We start from the raw sequence: 16,846 nt of genomic DNA, 5'->3' as shown, positions 1-16,846 counted from the left end.
CAAGTGTGTTATACCACTAAGCTACATTCCCAGCAATGGTTCTCAACAGGGTGATGAATTTTGCCCTCACCCAAGAAAGGGGGATCATCTGGCAATGTCTAGCAACATTAAAGAAATCTGATGGCTTGACTATAATCTGATCTAAGTCCCATTATACTTTTATTTTAAAGATAAATACTGACATATTTGCTAATAAGAGTATATAATGGGGGACTGGGGCTGTAGCTCAGTGGTAGAGTACCTGCCTCACACGGGTGAGGTACTGGGTTCTATCCTCAACACCACATAATAATAAATAAAAATATTTTTTAAAGGGTATATAATGGGGGCTGAGGTTGTGGCTCAGTGGTAGAGCACTTGCCTAGCACGTGTGAGGCACTAGGTTGGATTCTCAGCACCACATATACATAAATGAATGAAATAAAGGTCTATCAAAATCTAAAAATAGGACTCAGGTTGTGGCTCAGTAGTCGAGTGCTTGCCTAGCACATTCGAGGTGCTGGGTTCGATCCTCAGCACCACATAAAAATAAAAACAAATAAAAATAAAGATATTGTATCCAACTACAACACCAAAAAATTTTTTAAAAAACTAAAAATATATATTTTTTAGAAAAAGAGTACATATTGACTACATATTGCTTCAAAATAATCTAGGAAAGAGGGGAAGTGGGTGGAGGTATAGATAATTGGTCATACATTAAAAAACTTTTGATCCAGGCTGGGAGTATAGTTTAGTGATAGACCATGATTGTGTTAGCATGTTCAAAGCCCCGGGTTCAATCCCCAACACCAAAAAGTTGAGGGAAAAAAAAAAAAACCTGTTATACCTGGGTGAAAGTTTCATGGGGACTCATTAGAGTATATTCTAATTTTAAATGTTTGAAATTTTGTTAATAAAATTAATATGTGCTAGCTTATTATTACTGTAATTCCAATTTACTCTCGAGTTTGAGGCAAAAGGATTATAAATTTGAGGCCAGCCTAGACAATTTACCAAGCTCTTGTCTCAAAAGAAAAAATAAAAAGGGATGGGGATATAGTTCAGTACAGCAACATTGGGTCCAATCCCCAGTACCACAAAAAGAAAAAAAATTAAATAATAAAAAGGTCTGGGGATATAGCTCAGAGGTAGCTTGCCCCTGGGTTCAATGTCCAGTATTACATACATACATACATACATACATACATATTAAAAATCTCATTTTCTATGGATCAGGAATCAAGAGCAGCTTGAGTATACAAGTTCAAAGCCAGACTAGACAACATAATGAGACCTCAATCTCAAAAGAAAATCAAAGAGAAAAAAATAATGAATTGATAAAGACAGCATGCTTCCTCATAATTCAGTGAATTAAAACAGCAAACATAAGCCAAGAATGCCTGTAATCAAGCTACTCAGGAGGCTGAGTCAGGAGGATCACAAGTTCAAGAGTGTGATCTAGCCTCTGCAATTTAGTGAGAACTGTCAAAAAATTTAAAACAATAGTAAGAAGGTCTGGGGATATAGCTCAGTGGTGAGTGCTTCCCTAGAACGTGCAAATCCCTGGGTTCAATCTCCAGTATCAGGGGGGAAAAAAAAAAAAGTTAACCTAGTTTCTGTGGGTCAGGAATCTGGAGCAGCTTATCTGAGTGTCTTTGGCTTAGGGCATCTCACAAAGCTATGGTCAAGGCATCAATAGGGCTGCCGTCATTTGAGGATCTGCTTCCAAGCTCATTCATGTGGCTGTTGGTTACAGGCCTCAGTTTCTTGCTACATGGACCTCTTTCCAAGCTGTGCATGGTGAGATAGCTGGCTTCTCACGGGAAAAGTGATCCAAGAGAGACAGAGGGGCAGAAACCAACCAGAACAGAAGGTTCTGTGTTTTACAACCTGTTCTCAGAAGCAGGTTCTGGGTTTTACAACCTGCTCTGCCATCAGCCTCAGAAACCAACCCTGGTACAGTGAGGGAGGGGAGTGCAAAAAGGTCTGAAAAGCAGAAGATGGGGGCCACTGGAAGCCACTTTGGAGACAGGCTATCATTGTGTAGAAGACAAAAACTGAGTGTTGCCAAAAGTGTCCTTGAAAATCCCACTTAAAAATCTATAAAGTATGGTAGGCCAATACACAATTCATACAGCCCAGCATTGCCAGTTTTTTCTACAGAGCTGGAACACATTGTTTTCTTGAGTGATAGATGAAGTTGTTGGTTTGAGTTAGGGACAGTGGTTATTCTAAAAAGAAATATACCTAAAAACTAAGATCACATCTGACCCCAACCTGAGCGCATGTGGTCCAGTTCAAGTAAATGACATGAGATGTGATGAGATTTTAATGTACTGGTAAAGTATATTATCACGTCTCAATGACATTTGCCATGTGAAGTTCATTTAGCTGACTCTCCTTGTTTTGACTCCATAGTCACCACGCAGCTTTCCAATTACAATGCAGCTTTCTAGACAGATAAATGTGAAGAAATTGCTCTAATCTAATGTACTCCATGGTGCTGTGATTTAAATGTCCCCTTCGAAACTCATGTTGAAATTTGATTGCAATTGTGGCAGTATGAAGATGCGGGACTTTATGCTGGATGTAGCTTGAGTGGTAGAGTACTTACCTAGAATGTTCAAGACCCTGGGTTCAATCCCCAATACCACCACCACCACCACCAAAACAAAACAAACAAACTCACTATGTCATGGGGGCACTGCCCTCAGGAACAGATTAAGGTTGTTATTCAGAGAGTATGTGAGTTATTTTCACCCCCTCTTATGCTCCCTGACCATGTAATGACTTCTGTCATTTTATGATGCAGCAAGAAGACCCTCACTACTGGGCACAGTAGCACACACCTATAATCTCAGAAATTCAGGAAGCTGAGGCAGGAGGATCATACATTTGAGGCCATCCTCAGCAACTGACTGTCTAAAAATAAAAATTTAAAAAGACTGGGGATATAGCTTAGTGGTAGAGCACCCTGGGTTCAATCCCCAGTATTGAAAATAAATAAACTAATTAATTAATTAAGATAAAAAGGAAGAAGACCCTCCCCAGATGGTAGCACCTTGATATTAAACTTCCCATTTTCTAGAACCATAAATCAAAAAAATTTCTATTCTTTCTAAACTACCCAGTCTGTGGTAATCTGTAATCTGTAATGGTAATCTTTTTAAATTGATGGTTGTTCTTCCTCCTCCTCCTCCTCCTCCTCTGCCTCCTCATCCTCTTCTTCTGTAGCATCAGAAAATGGGCTAGTATACATGACTATATTTCTTTTTTTTTTAATCTTATTTTTTTGGTGGGGTTCTTTTTATTTTATTTTATTTTTTGGAACTGGGGGTCGAACCCAGGGCTTTGAGAATGCAAGGCAGACGCTTTGCCACTGAGCTACATCCCAGCCCACATGACTACATTTCTTATTTGTAAAATAATAAATTGGTATTTTGACTTTTCCTGTCATTCTCTATGCACTAAGTTAATTTGTGTCTGCTTCTGAGAGATGGCTTAATTCTTGGTATATTTGCATATTAGGCTCCTGAGCCTGTACCCCTAAGACTCTGGACTTTGATGAATCTACCCAAGCAATGCCACCCTAGGGGGAATTAAGAAAACCTTCCTGGGTGTGGCAGCTCTGTGTTGTACATAGAACATACCCATGTGCTCTTCGACATTTCTCCACTTCTTTGCTATTAGATGGGCCTATGTGACCAGTTCTAGCGAACGGGTTGTGAACATAATTGACACCTATCACTTCTGATCCAAAGCACAGTGAGGTTCCATACCACCTCTTTTCCTGATGCAGCAAACAGGAGACCAGGTAGCAGAACGAAAAAGTTTCTGCCTGGGTCCCTGCATGATATAAGGAGCAGAACCCCTCCTGACCTATAGTAGATAAGTGAGAGGAAATAATGTTTGCTATTTTAATTGCTGTGATTTTTTCCATATTTTTATTGGTGAATTATAATTATACATAATGATGGAATTCATTGTTTCTAGCACTGTGATTTTGTATATATTTCAGACTTTGGCACAGCCTAACCTACTTCAATACAGCAGGGGATACCAACTTTGCTGGAATCACTTTTTTCAGGCAATGGCTAGGATATATTTCTAAGGCTCTCCCTCCATGTTCCCTATGTTCCTTCTTGGGAAGATCAGGTAGGTTAAGGTAGAAAGAAGTGGAAGAGGCAGGAAAAAACTTGGCTGGAACTAGTGTTTAAAAGCACTCTCAAACCTTCTTCTCATATTAGCAGAAAACTCATTGAACACATATGCTAATCCTAGAGGCTCTGTATTCTAAAGACATCATTTCCTTTCCCTTTTTTTGCAGTTCTGATTATTGACCCAAGGGGGTGCTCTACCACTGACCTATGTCCCCAGCCTTTTAGTTTTTTTGTTTTTGTTTTTTTAAATTGGTGGTTCTTCTTCTTCCCCCCTCCCCCTCCCCCTCCCTCTCTCCCTCTTCCTCCTCCTCCTCCTCCTCCTCCTCTTCTTCTTCTTCTTCTTCTTCTTCTTCTTCTTCTTCTTCTTCTATATGTGTGGAAAGGGAGGGGGTCTTCTTATTTATACATGATAATAGAATCCATTTAATAAAATTATACAAGTGTGGAATATAGATTATTCTAATTAGGATCCCACGATGGTGGGATTCACTTAGGTATTTATTATTTTGAGACAGGGGCTTACTAAATTGTGGAGGCTGCCCTGAAACATGAGACCTTCTTGCCTCAGTCACTTAAGCAGCTGGGATTTCAAGCATGTGCCACCACACCTGGCTTCATTTCCACTTGTCTATTCTTTCAGGTATGCCCATTTGCCCCTGCCCCTGCTTCCCAGGCTGCTGCTACATTATGTACTTACGGTCACAATCAACCTTCAGAGGCTCAGTAAATACAGTAAGCATGATCTGTTGTGCTGACTATTCTGACTCAACTGTACATTGCTAAATGGATAATTTTTTTAAAAAAATCACTTCCAAAAATGGATACATGGTTTGAAATATATGCAGATGCAGAGTCTTGTGCTACCAATAGCAACTTTGCAAAAAACAATTCAGAGGGGCTGGGGATGTGGCTCAGTGGTAGAGAAGCTGCCTGGCATGTATTAGACCCTGGATTCCATCTCCAGCAACCCCCCCGCCCCCACCAAAAAAAAAATTCAGAGTTCTCTCAGTAACTGTTTCCCAAAAATATCTATTAAAAATTAGCCTATACAAATTAGAATAAAATTTTAAAAATAAGAAAAAATAGTATACATTTGAGAGAGCAAGTTTAGGCTCTTTCAACTATGGATTTATATAAAATTCTTCATATATTTCAGTCTCAGATTGGAAAAACTTCATACTTCATGAAAACCCTGCAGTGATTCTTGCTCTTGGTATCATGATCCATGGCTATGTCATGATAAGTTGTGAGGCATGTGAGAGGCCAGGGGTCACTCATTAAGCTGAGACATGAAAGCTGGGAAATTATTTATTTTTATTGCCAATCAAAAGAGACATAAGATAAATGCAACAATAAATTCACTCTTTAATGCAATTAAGGTGAAAAACTAGGGACATTACAGGGACATAACTAATCAGCCTGTGGTTCTTGAAATGGCTAAGAATTGGCATCAATGCTAAACACTCGAAACAATTCAAAACAGTCCCCACCCCAAAATCAACTCTAGGTGTTCAATATTATAGATTTAACTGAATATGAAGTTATGTTAAAACATTTTATTAAGAGAAGAATCCCTTTTAAGTTATCACTCTAAGGCCACATATCAAAAAAGATTAGCCAAGCACTGTGGCACATGCCTGTAATCCCAGCCATTTGGGAGGCTGTGGCAGGAAAATCACAAGTTTGAAGCTTGCCTTGGCAACTTAGTGAGACTTTGCTTCAAAGTCAAAAATCAAAAAGGGTTGGGGATGTAGGTTAGTGGTAGGACCCAAATGAGTTCAATGCCTAGTACCAGATAAAAAAAGAAAAATTAAAAAATTACATTATTTTTAGTGTGTAATTTTACAATGACAGGAAGTAGCTGAATATACATTTTTTTTGTTTTAATTTTTGGTTATGTCCTAATTTTTAGTTATTGTACTTGAGGGCAGCAATGAAGGAAACAATTTTTATATACATTAGAGTTACTTCCATTCTTATCCCAACACATGAGCTATTTTTCACTTTGCTATCTTCACAACCCGTGCTTGTCCACATAAATTCATATTCTCCATATTCACAGCATAACATTGCAAACATTTTATAGCCTATTGTACTTTTTCTTAGTGTTCTACCATGAAATAGTTTTCTAACTCCACATAGTTATTGAGCCTTAAAAATGGCTGCAAAAGGTACTCACACCTAAGTTTAAATGGTTTAATTTCACTTCTACTAAATGTATTTCTCATTCTTTGATGTATAGTCATAATCAAAATAAGTGACATTATTTTTTGCTACTCATGTACATTTCAGATACACTCGGTCCAAACTCCATAAGTTAATTAGTCTGGAAGCATTACTAAATCTCCATCAACATGTCTTCCTCTTCCTAACATGAGGATTAATTAAGTGGACTACCATGCTAATTTGCTAAAGGCAGCCGTTCTATTTCCTTCCATGGAAACAATGGTTTGTTGTTATAGATAGCAGCATCACAGCACAACTGTCTCTAGGCTGTCAGCGTGCCCTCCAGGACAAGGGTGGCACCGCCCTTAATGTCAATTCTTCCTTCAGGTCGTAATGAAATGTACAGTTCTCCTCCTCGAGGGGAACACTGAAACGCTAAAAAAATAAAATAAAATGAGTCACAAATTACGAACATTTCCACACTCTGTAATTAACAGAAGATAATGAAAGACCTCTTATTACAAACCCTGGAGTTGCAGACTTGGTGGCACATGCATGCAATCCCAGTGACTCAGGAGGCCGATGCAGGAGGCTCATGAGTTTGAAGCCAGCCTCAGCAATTTAGCAAGGCCCTAAGCAACTCAGGGAGACCCTGTCTCTAAATAAAATATAAAAAAGGCTGGGAATGTGACACAATGGTTAAGTGCCCTGGGTTCAATCCCTGATACTAAAAAATATATAAAAAAATAAAAATTTATACACAAAATAATAAACCCTAGAGTCCTCCCAAGTCAGTTTAAAATATAAATTTCTTCATCTAGGGGTTGGGGTTGTGGCTCAGTGGTAGAGCGATTGCCTAGCACATATGAGGCACTGGGTTCAATCCTCAGCACCATATAAAAATAAATAAATAGATAAAGTATCGTGTCTATCTACAACTAAAGAATTTTTAAAAATCCTTCATCTATTCATGGTATTGTCCACCTCCCCTCCCTTCTTTTGAAGATCGAGAGGGACATAAACATAATTTGATCTACAAAACATACAACCATGCCTCTTCCCTTCCTGGGCCTTTTCCTGCACCACTTCCTCTAGTGCTTCCTGTAATGCCCCAGCTACACTCAACACTTAGCTTTCTCTGGTGTAAGCAAGGATGTGTGAAAAGCAAGAGGCATGGACCAGCAGTCTAAGAAGATGAAGAGGGGTGGTCTTGGCCCTCCTGAGAAGGCCCCATCTTCTCAGTTCTAAAGAGGACAGAGGGAGTTCATTCAATCATAACATATTCAGGCAACCACATGTGCCATGGCAGACAAAAGAGCACGGCCTTAGCCTTCCAGGGGCTCAGTGCTTAGGAGAGTAATTAGACTCACCAAGGAAAGAGAAGAGCTACCCTGCTATCCACTAGGATCACAGAGGCCTACTACTCCCACTAAGTCAGACCTGCATCCTTTGGGGTTAGAGTCCTGCTTTGATGATCAGAAAGTGCAGCCTCCATTGGCTATGGCCCTGAGCAATGTATCATCACCAGGGGATTTGGTTCAAGAGCAATTTCGATCAATCCTGTGACTAACAATAAGATGTAAGTTAACCTTAGTCATCACCCAGTCTCAATCTATCACATTATGAATAACTTCTCTGAGCCAAAGTTATACAGCAATTTAATTCTATTCAACAAATACTTATTGGGCATTTATTGTATCAGGAATGTTTGTGTATTGGGGGAAGCAGAGGTGGAGGATGTTTGGGGTGGTGGATATTTAAGAATATTTAGGGATATTTCACATGAGAGAGCCTTAACATTTTACTACATTTTCAAGGGTATAGTGCATATGTGAAGGAACACTAGCTTAAAATTAGACAAAAGAGATGTCTTACCATGCATTTCTTGCTTCCCTAGCACCTGGGACCAGTAGCTGCCAAGAACAGTGTGTGCAGACCCTGAATAGAAATGAAATATTATAAGACAATCCCAAAGGAAACAGGAGTGACTTTGCAGTAAATTTATAAGCATTTACAATTAATTTTAACTTGAGTAAACCTTAGGTCATCTAATCTTTATATTGACCGGGCAGCAGCAGAATGTGGAATTAAGAATGGAGATAGAAAGGAAAACACAGAATTTATGAATAAGCTCCTCCAAATCATGTATCAAATCTGCCTTACTATTTCTGAAGAATGATTAGACTGCAGGTTTTATTATTTATTTATTTATTTATTTATTTTTGGTACCAGAGATTGAACCCAAAGACACTTAACCACTGAGTCACATTCCTCAGCCCTGTTTACTTTTTTAAATTTTGAGACAGGGGCTTGCTAAGTTGTTTAGGGCTTTGATAAGTTGCTGACACCAGTCTTGAATTTGCAATCCTCCTGTCCTAGCTTCCTGAGTCACTGGGGTTACAGGTATGCGCCATCATTCCTGGCTTCTGGTTTTAATTCTTATCTATCAGTTCACTGTCAGCTCTTGGTAGGAAAACCAGGCCTTCACATAAATATTTCTAAATTTTTTCCAGAATAAAGTATTCTTTATTTTCTTCCTCTTAGAGTACATAGACAAGGAAAGTGGGGACCAAAAGCCAATTGTTTCTCAAGGAAATATTCTTGTGCTTTGGAGGTCAAAAAAAATTTTCTTTAGAGTCAATTTTTTTTTCAAAAGATCAGAGATTAGATACAAAAATGAAAAAACAAAATGTGAAGTCATAACTAACAGAAAAGTCTTTGGGGGAGAAAAAGGAAAAGAAGAAAATGTTCCCTGCTTCAGTAAAACTTACTGTTAGGGAATATAAGTAGGGAAACCAATTGTCCCGGTTTGCCCAAGACTAACCTGGCTTTGGCACTGGAAGTTCCACATTCCAAAAAACCCTTCAGTTCCCAAGAAAACCTCAAAACGTGGTGATCATGGTCTAAAAACCTTAACATTCTAGAAAAAAAACATTATGAGGGAGGGGTGGGGACATGTGTTCTTTGTGCCAATTAAAATCTTTGGGAAGCAGCTGTGCATGTGGAAATCTTCTCGAAATTCTCTTCCATGGGGAGAGGTTACATTGGACTATTTCGATGTTGTTGGGCATTTTCCTGAGTCTTCAAAAGTGCTTGTTTGCTGAGCTTTGAATTTCATATGTTTTGTTCCTCAGAGAGTAACTAAGTCAAGGTCCTGAACCAGCCTGGTCTCTACCATCTGACCAGAATGGGAGCCTCAAAGTCTCTACCCAGCCTCCTCCAGCCCCATCCCACCCATCAAGCATCCCCACCCTTGCTGCCCAGCCCACTGTTCTTAAAGAGGATGAAAATGGGACACAACCTGGCTGTGGAGGCATATGCCTGTAATCCCAGCAACTCAGGAGGCTGAGATAGGAGGATTGCAAATTTGAGGCCAGCCTGGACAACTTATCAAGGCCCTCAGCAACTTAATGAGAACCTGTCTCAAAATTTAAAAAAGAAATGAAAAGGGCTGGTAAGTGCCTCATGCATGCCAGGCAAAGTGCACTACCACTGAGCCCCAGCCGCAGCCCCCAGAGCTGCTTTTGTTTCTCTCTTTCTCCTTGCCCCTCCATCCTCTCACTGAAGTCCGTGGTAAAGTGACCCTGGGTTCAATCTCCAGTAGAAAGAAAGAGGTATGACATTCCTGCCCTTCTTGGATTTCATCCCTCTGCATCAGGCTGGTGGAATATCTGGAGGTATTGGCCCAGGGGATAGAGTTTCTAGTTATGAAAACAGTTAGGGGCTGGGATTGTGGCTCAGTGGTAGAGCGCTCGCCTAGCACGGGCAAGACTCAGGTTCGATCCTCAGCACCACATAAAAATAAACGCATTGTGTTGTGTCCATCTACACCTAAAAAAGAAATATTAAAAAAAAGGAAAGAAAACAGTTAGTAGTTGTTGCATACTGACCATGTGACAGGCACTGTACTAAGCACTGAAAATGCATCATGTTTACATAATCCTGGGAAGTATTATCCAAGGATTTTATATTTTATAGAGGAGGAAACTGAGATTTTTAAAATGTTATCTGCCCAAGGTCAAGAACAGGAAGCTAGCCATGCAAAGCCAGGCTATCTGACACCACAGTTTGACCCTATAATATCTCCTTTATAGTGTGTTTGTCGCATGAGACTTCAGTGAGAGGATGGAGGGGCAAGGAGAAAGAGAGAAACAAAAGCAGCTCAGGGGGCTGGGGCTGGGGCTCAGCGGTAGTGCACTTTGCCTGGCATGTATGAGGCACTGGGTTCGATTCTCGACATCAAATATACATAAATAAAATAAAGGTCTATCAACAACTAAAAAAAATTAAAAAAAAAAAAGAAGCTCAGAACCAAAGAAACCTGAAAGGTGACATGAAGGACACTTAAATAGCTACATGTTTCCTCCTGTTTCATGTTTAACCCTCCCCTGGACTTAAGGAAAAAAGTACCTGTTACAGGATCTTCAGCCACACCAACCCATGGTGCAAAATATCTGGAGTAAAAATCAAATGCTTGGGTCTGCCCTCCAGCCTCTCCTTTTAGGGTAAGAATGAGTCCTCGCACCTTCCCTGTGTTTTCAACTTGCAGCAGGTTCTCCGTATTCACTTTCAGAGTCTCCAGAAATGACCTTGTTCATAAAAGGATGGATTAGGGAAAACCCATTTCACAGACCTCCCCACTACACAGAATGTGTAACAGGCCCGGGGCAGCTTGCCCAGACAGCTCAGCAGGAGAGGACAGAAGGGCCAGTGGTAGTATCTCCCTAGAAAGAACCTGGTCGCAAGAGTCATGGTTTGACAGGACACAGCACAGACAGTCCGAGCCAGCAGGTGCTCAGCCCTCCTCATAGTGCTGACACAGCTAACAATCACATTTACCTGTCATAAGAATCACTGAGCCGGACAAGGAGTTTTCGGGTATCTGGAGAATATCGGATATCCTGGACCAGTGTGTTGCCTATGGCCATCTGTGGATGTGGACCAAAAACTCCTCAGGAGCACATCTGCAGTCAAGTTCTTGATCACCTCAATGGGGAACGACCTTTCATTGAGCATCTGTTGTGAGCTAGGCAACCCCATGTTCTTCAGTCTCCAAGTGCATTAGCTCACATGGGGGCTTAAAGTATTGTTCAAAGATGTCCAGTTTCCTAGCTACCCAAAGGGCCTCTCAGGAGCCACTTAGCTCACCCTCTGCCAGCCTCAAAGTAGGCATTGCCCACGAGTGGTTACCACATGCCTGAAGGCACAAACTCCTTTCAATGGGTATCTTCCCCACAGAGGAGACTCAGAGCCCAGGGTTTCTCTCTCACAGGCACACCCCTCCTGATCCAAATCTGAGTGGCCCTGGAGTTGAAGCTCCGAACCCAACTCTTAACTGATAGGGGCTTCATTCTCACCTCTTAGAATTGTTCTTGTGAGTGGCACATAAATAACATATGTAGAATACCTGCAGCAACATCTAGAACATTCCACATGTTAGATGTCAAGTGGAGACTAGGGAACTTGTCTTGTGCTGCTCTGCTCAGCAGGCACACCACTTACACTTAGGTGGTATGGTACAGATCAGTAACACAACATTTTCTCAAGATACCTGAGTTCACTCTACCTAAGACTACACTTAACCTTGCTCAAACCCAAGAACATTATTTGTTTGTTTGGAAATGGCTTGGTGCTGAGGGAGGCTATGAGGGGACAATTTCCTCTCCAAAAGTCATCCTTTGGGACCACCCCAGCCTCCAGGTGAAGCAGATGATTACATAACTGTCTATGGCCATCCTTAGGTGGCTTTGGTTTCTCTAGGACTGAGGTGCTCAAGCTCCCACTGTCTTGGGTGGTACTTGGGCTTTATACCTCAATGGCACAAAGAGGTGGAAACCCTATGGGCTGACCAATGGCCCTTCCCAAAGAAATGGGAACTCTGACAGCCAGATCCCATCTGCTCTCTACCCTCAGTCTAACTGCCCTTCTCTGCCTGAATTCACACATTGATTTAAAAGTTTATTTCTCAGCTGGGAATCTGAATGCCAATTTCTAGGAAGGAACACAAATTAACACACTCATGATAAATGGACCTTTATTATCCCATTTTACAAATGCTGACTCTGAGGCTTAGAGAGACCAGGTGAAGTTTTTTCTTTCATGAACAAGGTTGACCATGATGAATATTTTCCAGGTTCTCACCAATGTCAATAAAGCAATTAATTTATAAATTTGACTTATCTATCTCCTGAAACTCAAGCCATGGGTGAAGCTGGGTATAAAATCAGAATCCATGATACTCAATTATACTCTTTGAAAACTTAGATGAAACAAAACACTAAAGATATTATAAATTCTCTAGTTGAAAATTCACTGAGAAACACTCCAATGGAACCCACAATAAACCATTCAACAGAATAATTTACTTCCCCGCACACTAAGCACCTGGGCATCTGGGGCTGCTCTGGCCCCAGAACTGCAGGATAATTGTAGTGTCTACCTCAAGGATAATATTCAGAATTATATGAAACAATGCAAGTGAAACACTTAGTCATGGTATTGCACAGAGGAGACTCTCAAAAACACTATTATTATATTGTTGTTGTTGTTGTTATTACTATTATCATTCGACACATGCTCATGGAAGATCCATGAGGGGGCCAGGCTGTGTCTGGTCTTCTCTGGAAGCACCCACACTTTCCTGGTCTCCACCAAAGCACACCCTCCCTCCTCAGTCTCTCTTCCACAAATACTGGAGACACTAACAATTGTCAGGCAGCTTCCATTGTTATTTGTATGGATTTCTTGGAATGGCCATTTCTGTCAGAAATCCCAACTCTCATATCTGAACTTCTGTGGCCATGCCTCAGGCCCATTTCTATCCTTCTAGCTAGAAATGGATAGAAATTCCACATCCCCTCTTTGTCTAAAGGCTTGATTTCTCCCAGATACTTAACATCTCCTGAAGATGTTCTACGCTCTTTCTTGCACCTCCTTCAGGTCTTTCTCTCAGTCTGCCCCACAAGTCTTTCTCTCACCCTGGAAGCCAATGCTGGTTTTTCTTTTTCTTTGGTGCTGGGGATGAAGCCCAGGGCTTTGCACTTGCCAGGCAAGTGCTCTAAGTGCTCTATCACTGAGCTCCAGCCCCAGCCCTAACACAGACAAAAGTAAAATAGATAAATAAGTGGTCAACTTTCTCACCAAACAGATAGAATATTAAAACTTAAACCTGAAATTACCATGCACTATTCAGCTCAGATTCCATTAGAACATTTATACTGGTAGAGGACTATCTTTCAGGATCAAATCATACCAAATCTTTGTGTTCAAACGATAATAAATTAATGAATCACAAAGGCTCAGATTTGATTCTTTTCACAAACCTTTATCAGGTCCTCTACTTCGTGGAACTCCTAAAAGTGGAAAAAAAACATAAAATCATTGTAAAATAGGCAAGCTGTTGGTTGTACACATTTTGTGTCATAATTAAAAAGAGCTGACCTGTGGGTAGGTTGGATAAAGAGGAAAATCCAGGATAATACCATCCTCTGCTCTTCTGGCCTTTAGTTCCCCACTCAGAGTGACAAAGGTTAGAATGTTATTTGTGTTTTCTGGCCAAAAATAAAAATAAAAAAGAATCAAGAAACAAGAAAATAAACTATATTATACACTTGTATATCTATTTCAATCACCTTTGTGTTGTCTTAAGATTTTCTAAATTGCTGAAGCTGGCTTTAAACTTGCAATCCTCCTGCCTCAGCCTCCTGAGCCACTGGGATTACAGCATGAGCCCCCATGCCTGGCATGTCTTAAGATTTTCTGGCAATGCTGTCCTTTCCTGTGATGGAGGCTCAGGTCTGAGTTGCTGGGGTCTAAAGTAGAAAAAACCCTCACTGGTTTCTAACTTGAGAACAAAGAATACAACTATTGGAATGTGTCATCATACTGCAAGGCTTTGTAATTTAGCTCCTATCTGCTTACTAACTATGCTCTTGAGCAAATTATTTAACTTCCTTAAGTCTCAGTTTTCTCAGCTATAAAATGGGGTTAGGGTTAGGGGTGTAGCTCAGTGGCAGAGCACCTGCCTATGTGCACTAAGCCTTGGGTTTGATCCCCAGCATGGAGGGAAAAATGGGATAATAAGTAAGTGTACCTGATAGAGCTGCTATAATGTTTCTTTTTTTTTTTTCTTTTGGTTTCAGGATTGACTCAGGGGTACTTTACCACTAAGCTATATCCCCAGCCCTTTTTATTTTTTGAGACAGTGGGTCACTAAGTTGCTGAGGTTGGTCTTGAACTTGTGATCCTCTTGCCTCAGCTTCTCAAGGGATAATGTTTCACTGGGATAATATTTTCTAATGCAGATTTTAAAATATCCATCAACGATAACTATAGAATCATAAACTTGATTAGTTTAAGATGTTCTCTCTTTTTTGGCCTTGAAATAACACATTCATTATCTTACTGTTCTGAAGGCAGAAGTCTAAAATCAAAAGTGTCAGTAGAACCATGTGACCTCCAAAGGCTACAGGGAAAAATCCTTTGCTTTTTTCATTGTCTGATTAAATCCAGTTGTTCCTTAACTTGTTTTTGTGTGTGTGTGTGGGCGGGGGGGGGGGAGAAGATGTTGTTGTTGTTTTCTTTTTAGTTACACATAACAGTAGAATCCATTTTGACACAATTATACATACCTGGATTATACCTTATTCTAATTCAGACCCCAGTACCTTTCCTTCCCCTGCTCCCTGCTCCCCTCCCTCTATTATCTTTTTACCATTTATCCATAGTTATTATTATTTTTCTAAGTTAATTTCTTGTGGATGTACACAGTGGTGAGATTCACTGGTCGTGTATTCATATATGAACATAGGAAAGTTATGTCCGATTCATTCTACTGTCTTTCTTGTTCCCCCTCCCTTCCCTTCATTCCCCTTTGTCTAATCCAATGAACTTCTGTTCTCTGCTCCCCATTATTGTGGATTATATTTAAGATATTCTAAGGGGATGACAAAACAGGTAAGTTGTGAACAATAGTCTTATGTGCAAACAAATCAAATTCACCCTAAGTAAACCAAGCTATACATAAAAATTTGACTTAAAGAATACCACAGGGGCTGGGGATATAGCTCAGTTGGTAGAGTGTTTGCACAAGGACCTGGGTTCAATCCCCAACACCACCAAAAAAAAAAAAAGAATGTACCACAGGGCTGGGGAGTGTGGTTCGGTGGTAGAATGCTTGCCTAGCATGTGTGAGACACTGGGTTCAATTCTCAGCACTGCATATAAATAAATGAATAAAATAAAGGTCCATCAACAACTAAAAATATATATATAAATAATTTTTAAAAAACTAATGTACCACAATTCAAAGTCAGCCTCAGCAACTTAGCAAGGTTCTAAGCAACTCAGTAAGACCCTGTCTCTAAATAAAATACAAAGAAAGGCTGGGGATGTGGCTCAGTGGCTGAGTGCCCTGGGGTTCCGTCCCAGTACCAAAAACAAAACAAAAAATGTATCACAAATGCTGCCATATCCCTTTGTGAACCAACTTAGGTTATTCATCTAACATTTTTTATCTAACCTTTTTTTTTTAATTTGTAAACTAATTCTTTTCTCTCACTAATATTTCTGTAAAATTTAACCATTTCTCAAAGGCAAAGAAATTCAGCATTGCATACTAACTCACTGAGCATAAAATTTACATTCTGAAACCCAAAGCTTCATTTTTCTCATTATAATTGGTGTAAGACATAATTTGCAAAGCATTTTTTTTCACATGTTATCTCATCTAAACTTAAGACTCCATAGGAGACTGAGAGATTATTATTCCAAACCTCAGAGCCATTCCAACCAATGTGGGACCCTGCTTTCAAAAGACTCAGTCCAACTTCATTAAACACTTCTTTTCAAGATAGAGTTCCTACACAATATTTCAGGATGTTTGCTTTTCTTCACTCTATGCACATAAACCCAAATCATCTTCTTGTATGCTGGGTTACATGATAGAGGGCTCTTGGTCTAGCCCTTTCTGCTAAGCCTGTCCTCCCTCAGGACGCTCCAGATACTCAGATCAAATTTATTGCAGCTTTGCATTTGCTGCTGCCTCTCTATGGTGCTGATCCACCCACTCCAGCTCTTTGCTCAGGAGACTTTGTCTCATTCTTCACCCCAAAGGTCTATCTCTCTAGAGGGTGCTGGTATCCAGATTCTATCTCCCACCTTGGGGCTGGGACTAGGTGAAGCAAGGAAGTCCAAGAGAGTGCCAAATTTAAGGAGGCACCTGTTCTCAGGTGCAACCTTGAAGCTTGCTTGCTTTTCCATGCCCTGACTCTGCTACCAGTAGTCTGACAGCTGACAGCTCTCAGCTGAGTCTCTCTCTGGGAATTGCCCTTAGCTGAAGAGGGGTACTTTACCCAAAGTAATGCTTCTTTTCAGGCCTTGAGAGTTGGTTCACGGAGGGTAAAAAGGCCTGAACTTTTGCCTCTGTTCTGAACTTTACCAGTTGAAAAAACTTCCAGCTTCATAGCTCCTGTGGCCTGAGCCAAGATCTGTCTTTGTTGCTACTACTTTTCAGGTCCACCCCTTCCTCTCTTCAATCC

General features: G+C 40.4%; 1 protein-coding gene across 2 annotated transcripts in view; it reads right to left on the bottom strand.

Annotated features, from left to right (window-relative positions):
* Positions 1–5,436: 5,436 nt before the first annotated feature.
* Pbld (phenazine biosynthesis like protein domain containing) overlaps positions 5,437–16,846 on the bottom strand; it is a 55,336-nt gene continuing 43,926 nt past the window's right edge. For both annotated transcript variants that reach the window (XM_058577973.1, XM_046419720.2), the window contains 6 exons: positions 13,749–13,858; positions 13,631–13,660; positions 11,148–11,236; positions 10,719–10,897; positions 8,184–8,246; positions 5,437–6,743 (listed from right to left, as the gene is read on the bottom strand). In XM_058577973.1, the coding sequence (XP_058433956.1) occupies positions 6,631–6,743; positions 8,184–8,246; positions 10,719–10,897; positions 11,148–11,236; positions 13,631–13,660; positions 13,749–13,858 (584 nt within the window). In that variant the 3' untranslated portion in view covers positions 5,437–6,630. The remainder of the gene's footprint in view (positions 6,744–8,183; positions 8,247–10,718; positions 10,898–11,147; positions 11,237–13,630; positions 13,661–13,748; positions 13,859–16,846) is intronic.

This window comes from Marmota monax, unplaced genomic scaffold (genome assembly GCF_021218885.2).
Source record: "Marmota monax isolate L192 unplaced genomic scaffold, Marmota_monax_Labrador192_F-V1.1 WCK01_AAM20220418_F8-fsc00019, whole genome shotgun sequence".
Classification (NCBI taxonomy): Eukaryota; Metazoa; Chordata; class Mammalia; order Rodentia; family Sciuridae; genus Marmota; species Marmota monax.
Note: the sequence above shows the minus strand (reverse complement) of the source record. Positions and strands in the feature narration are given on the sequence as shown.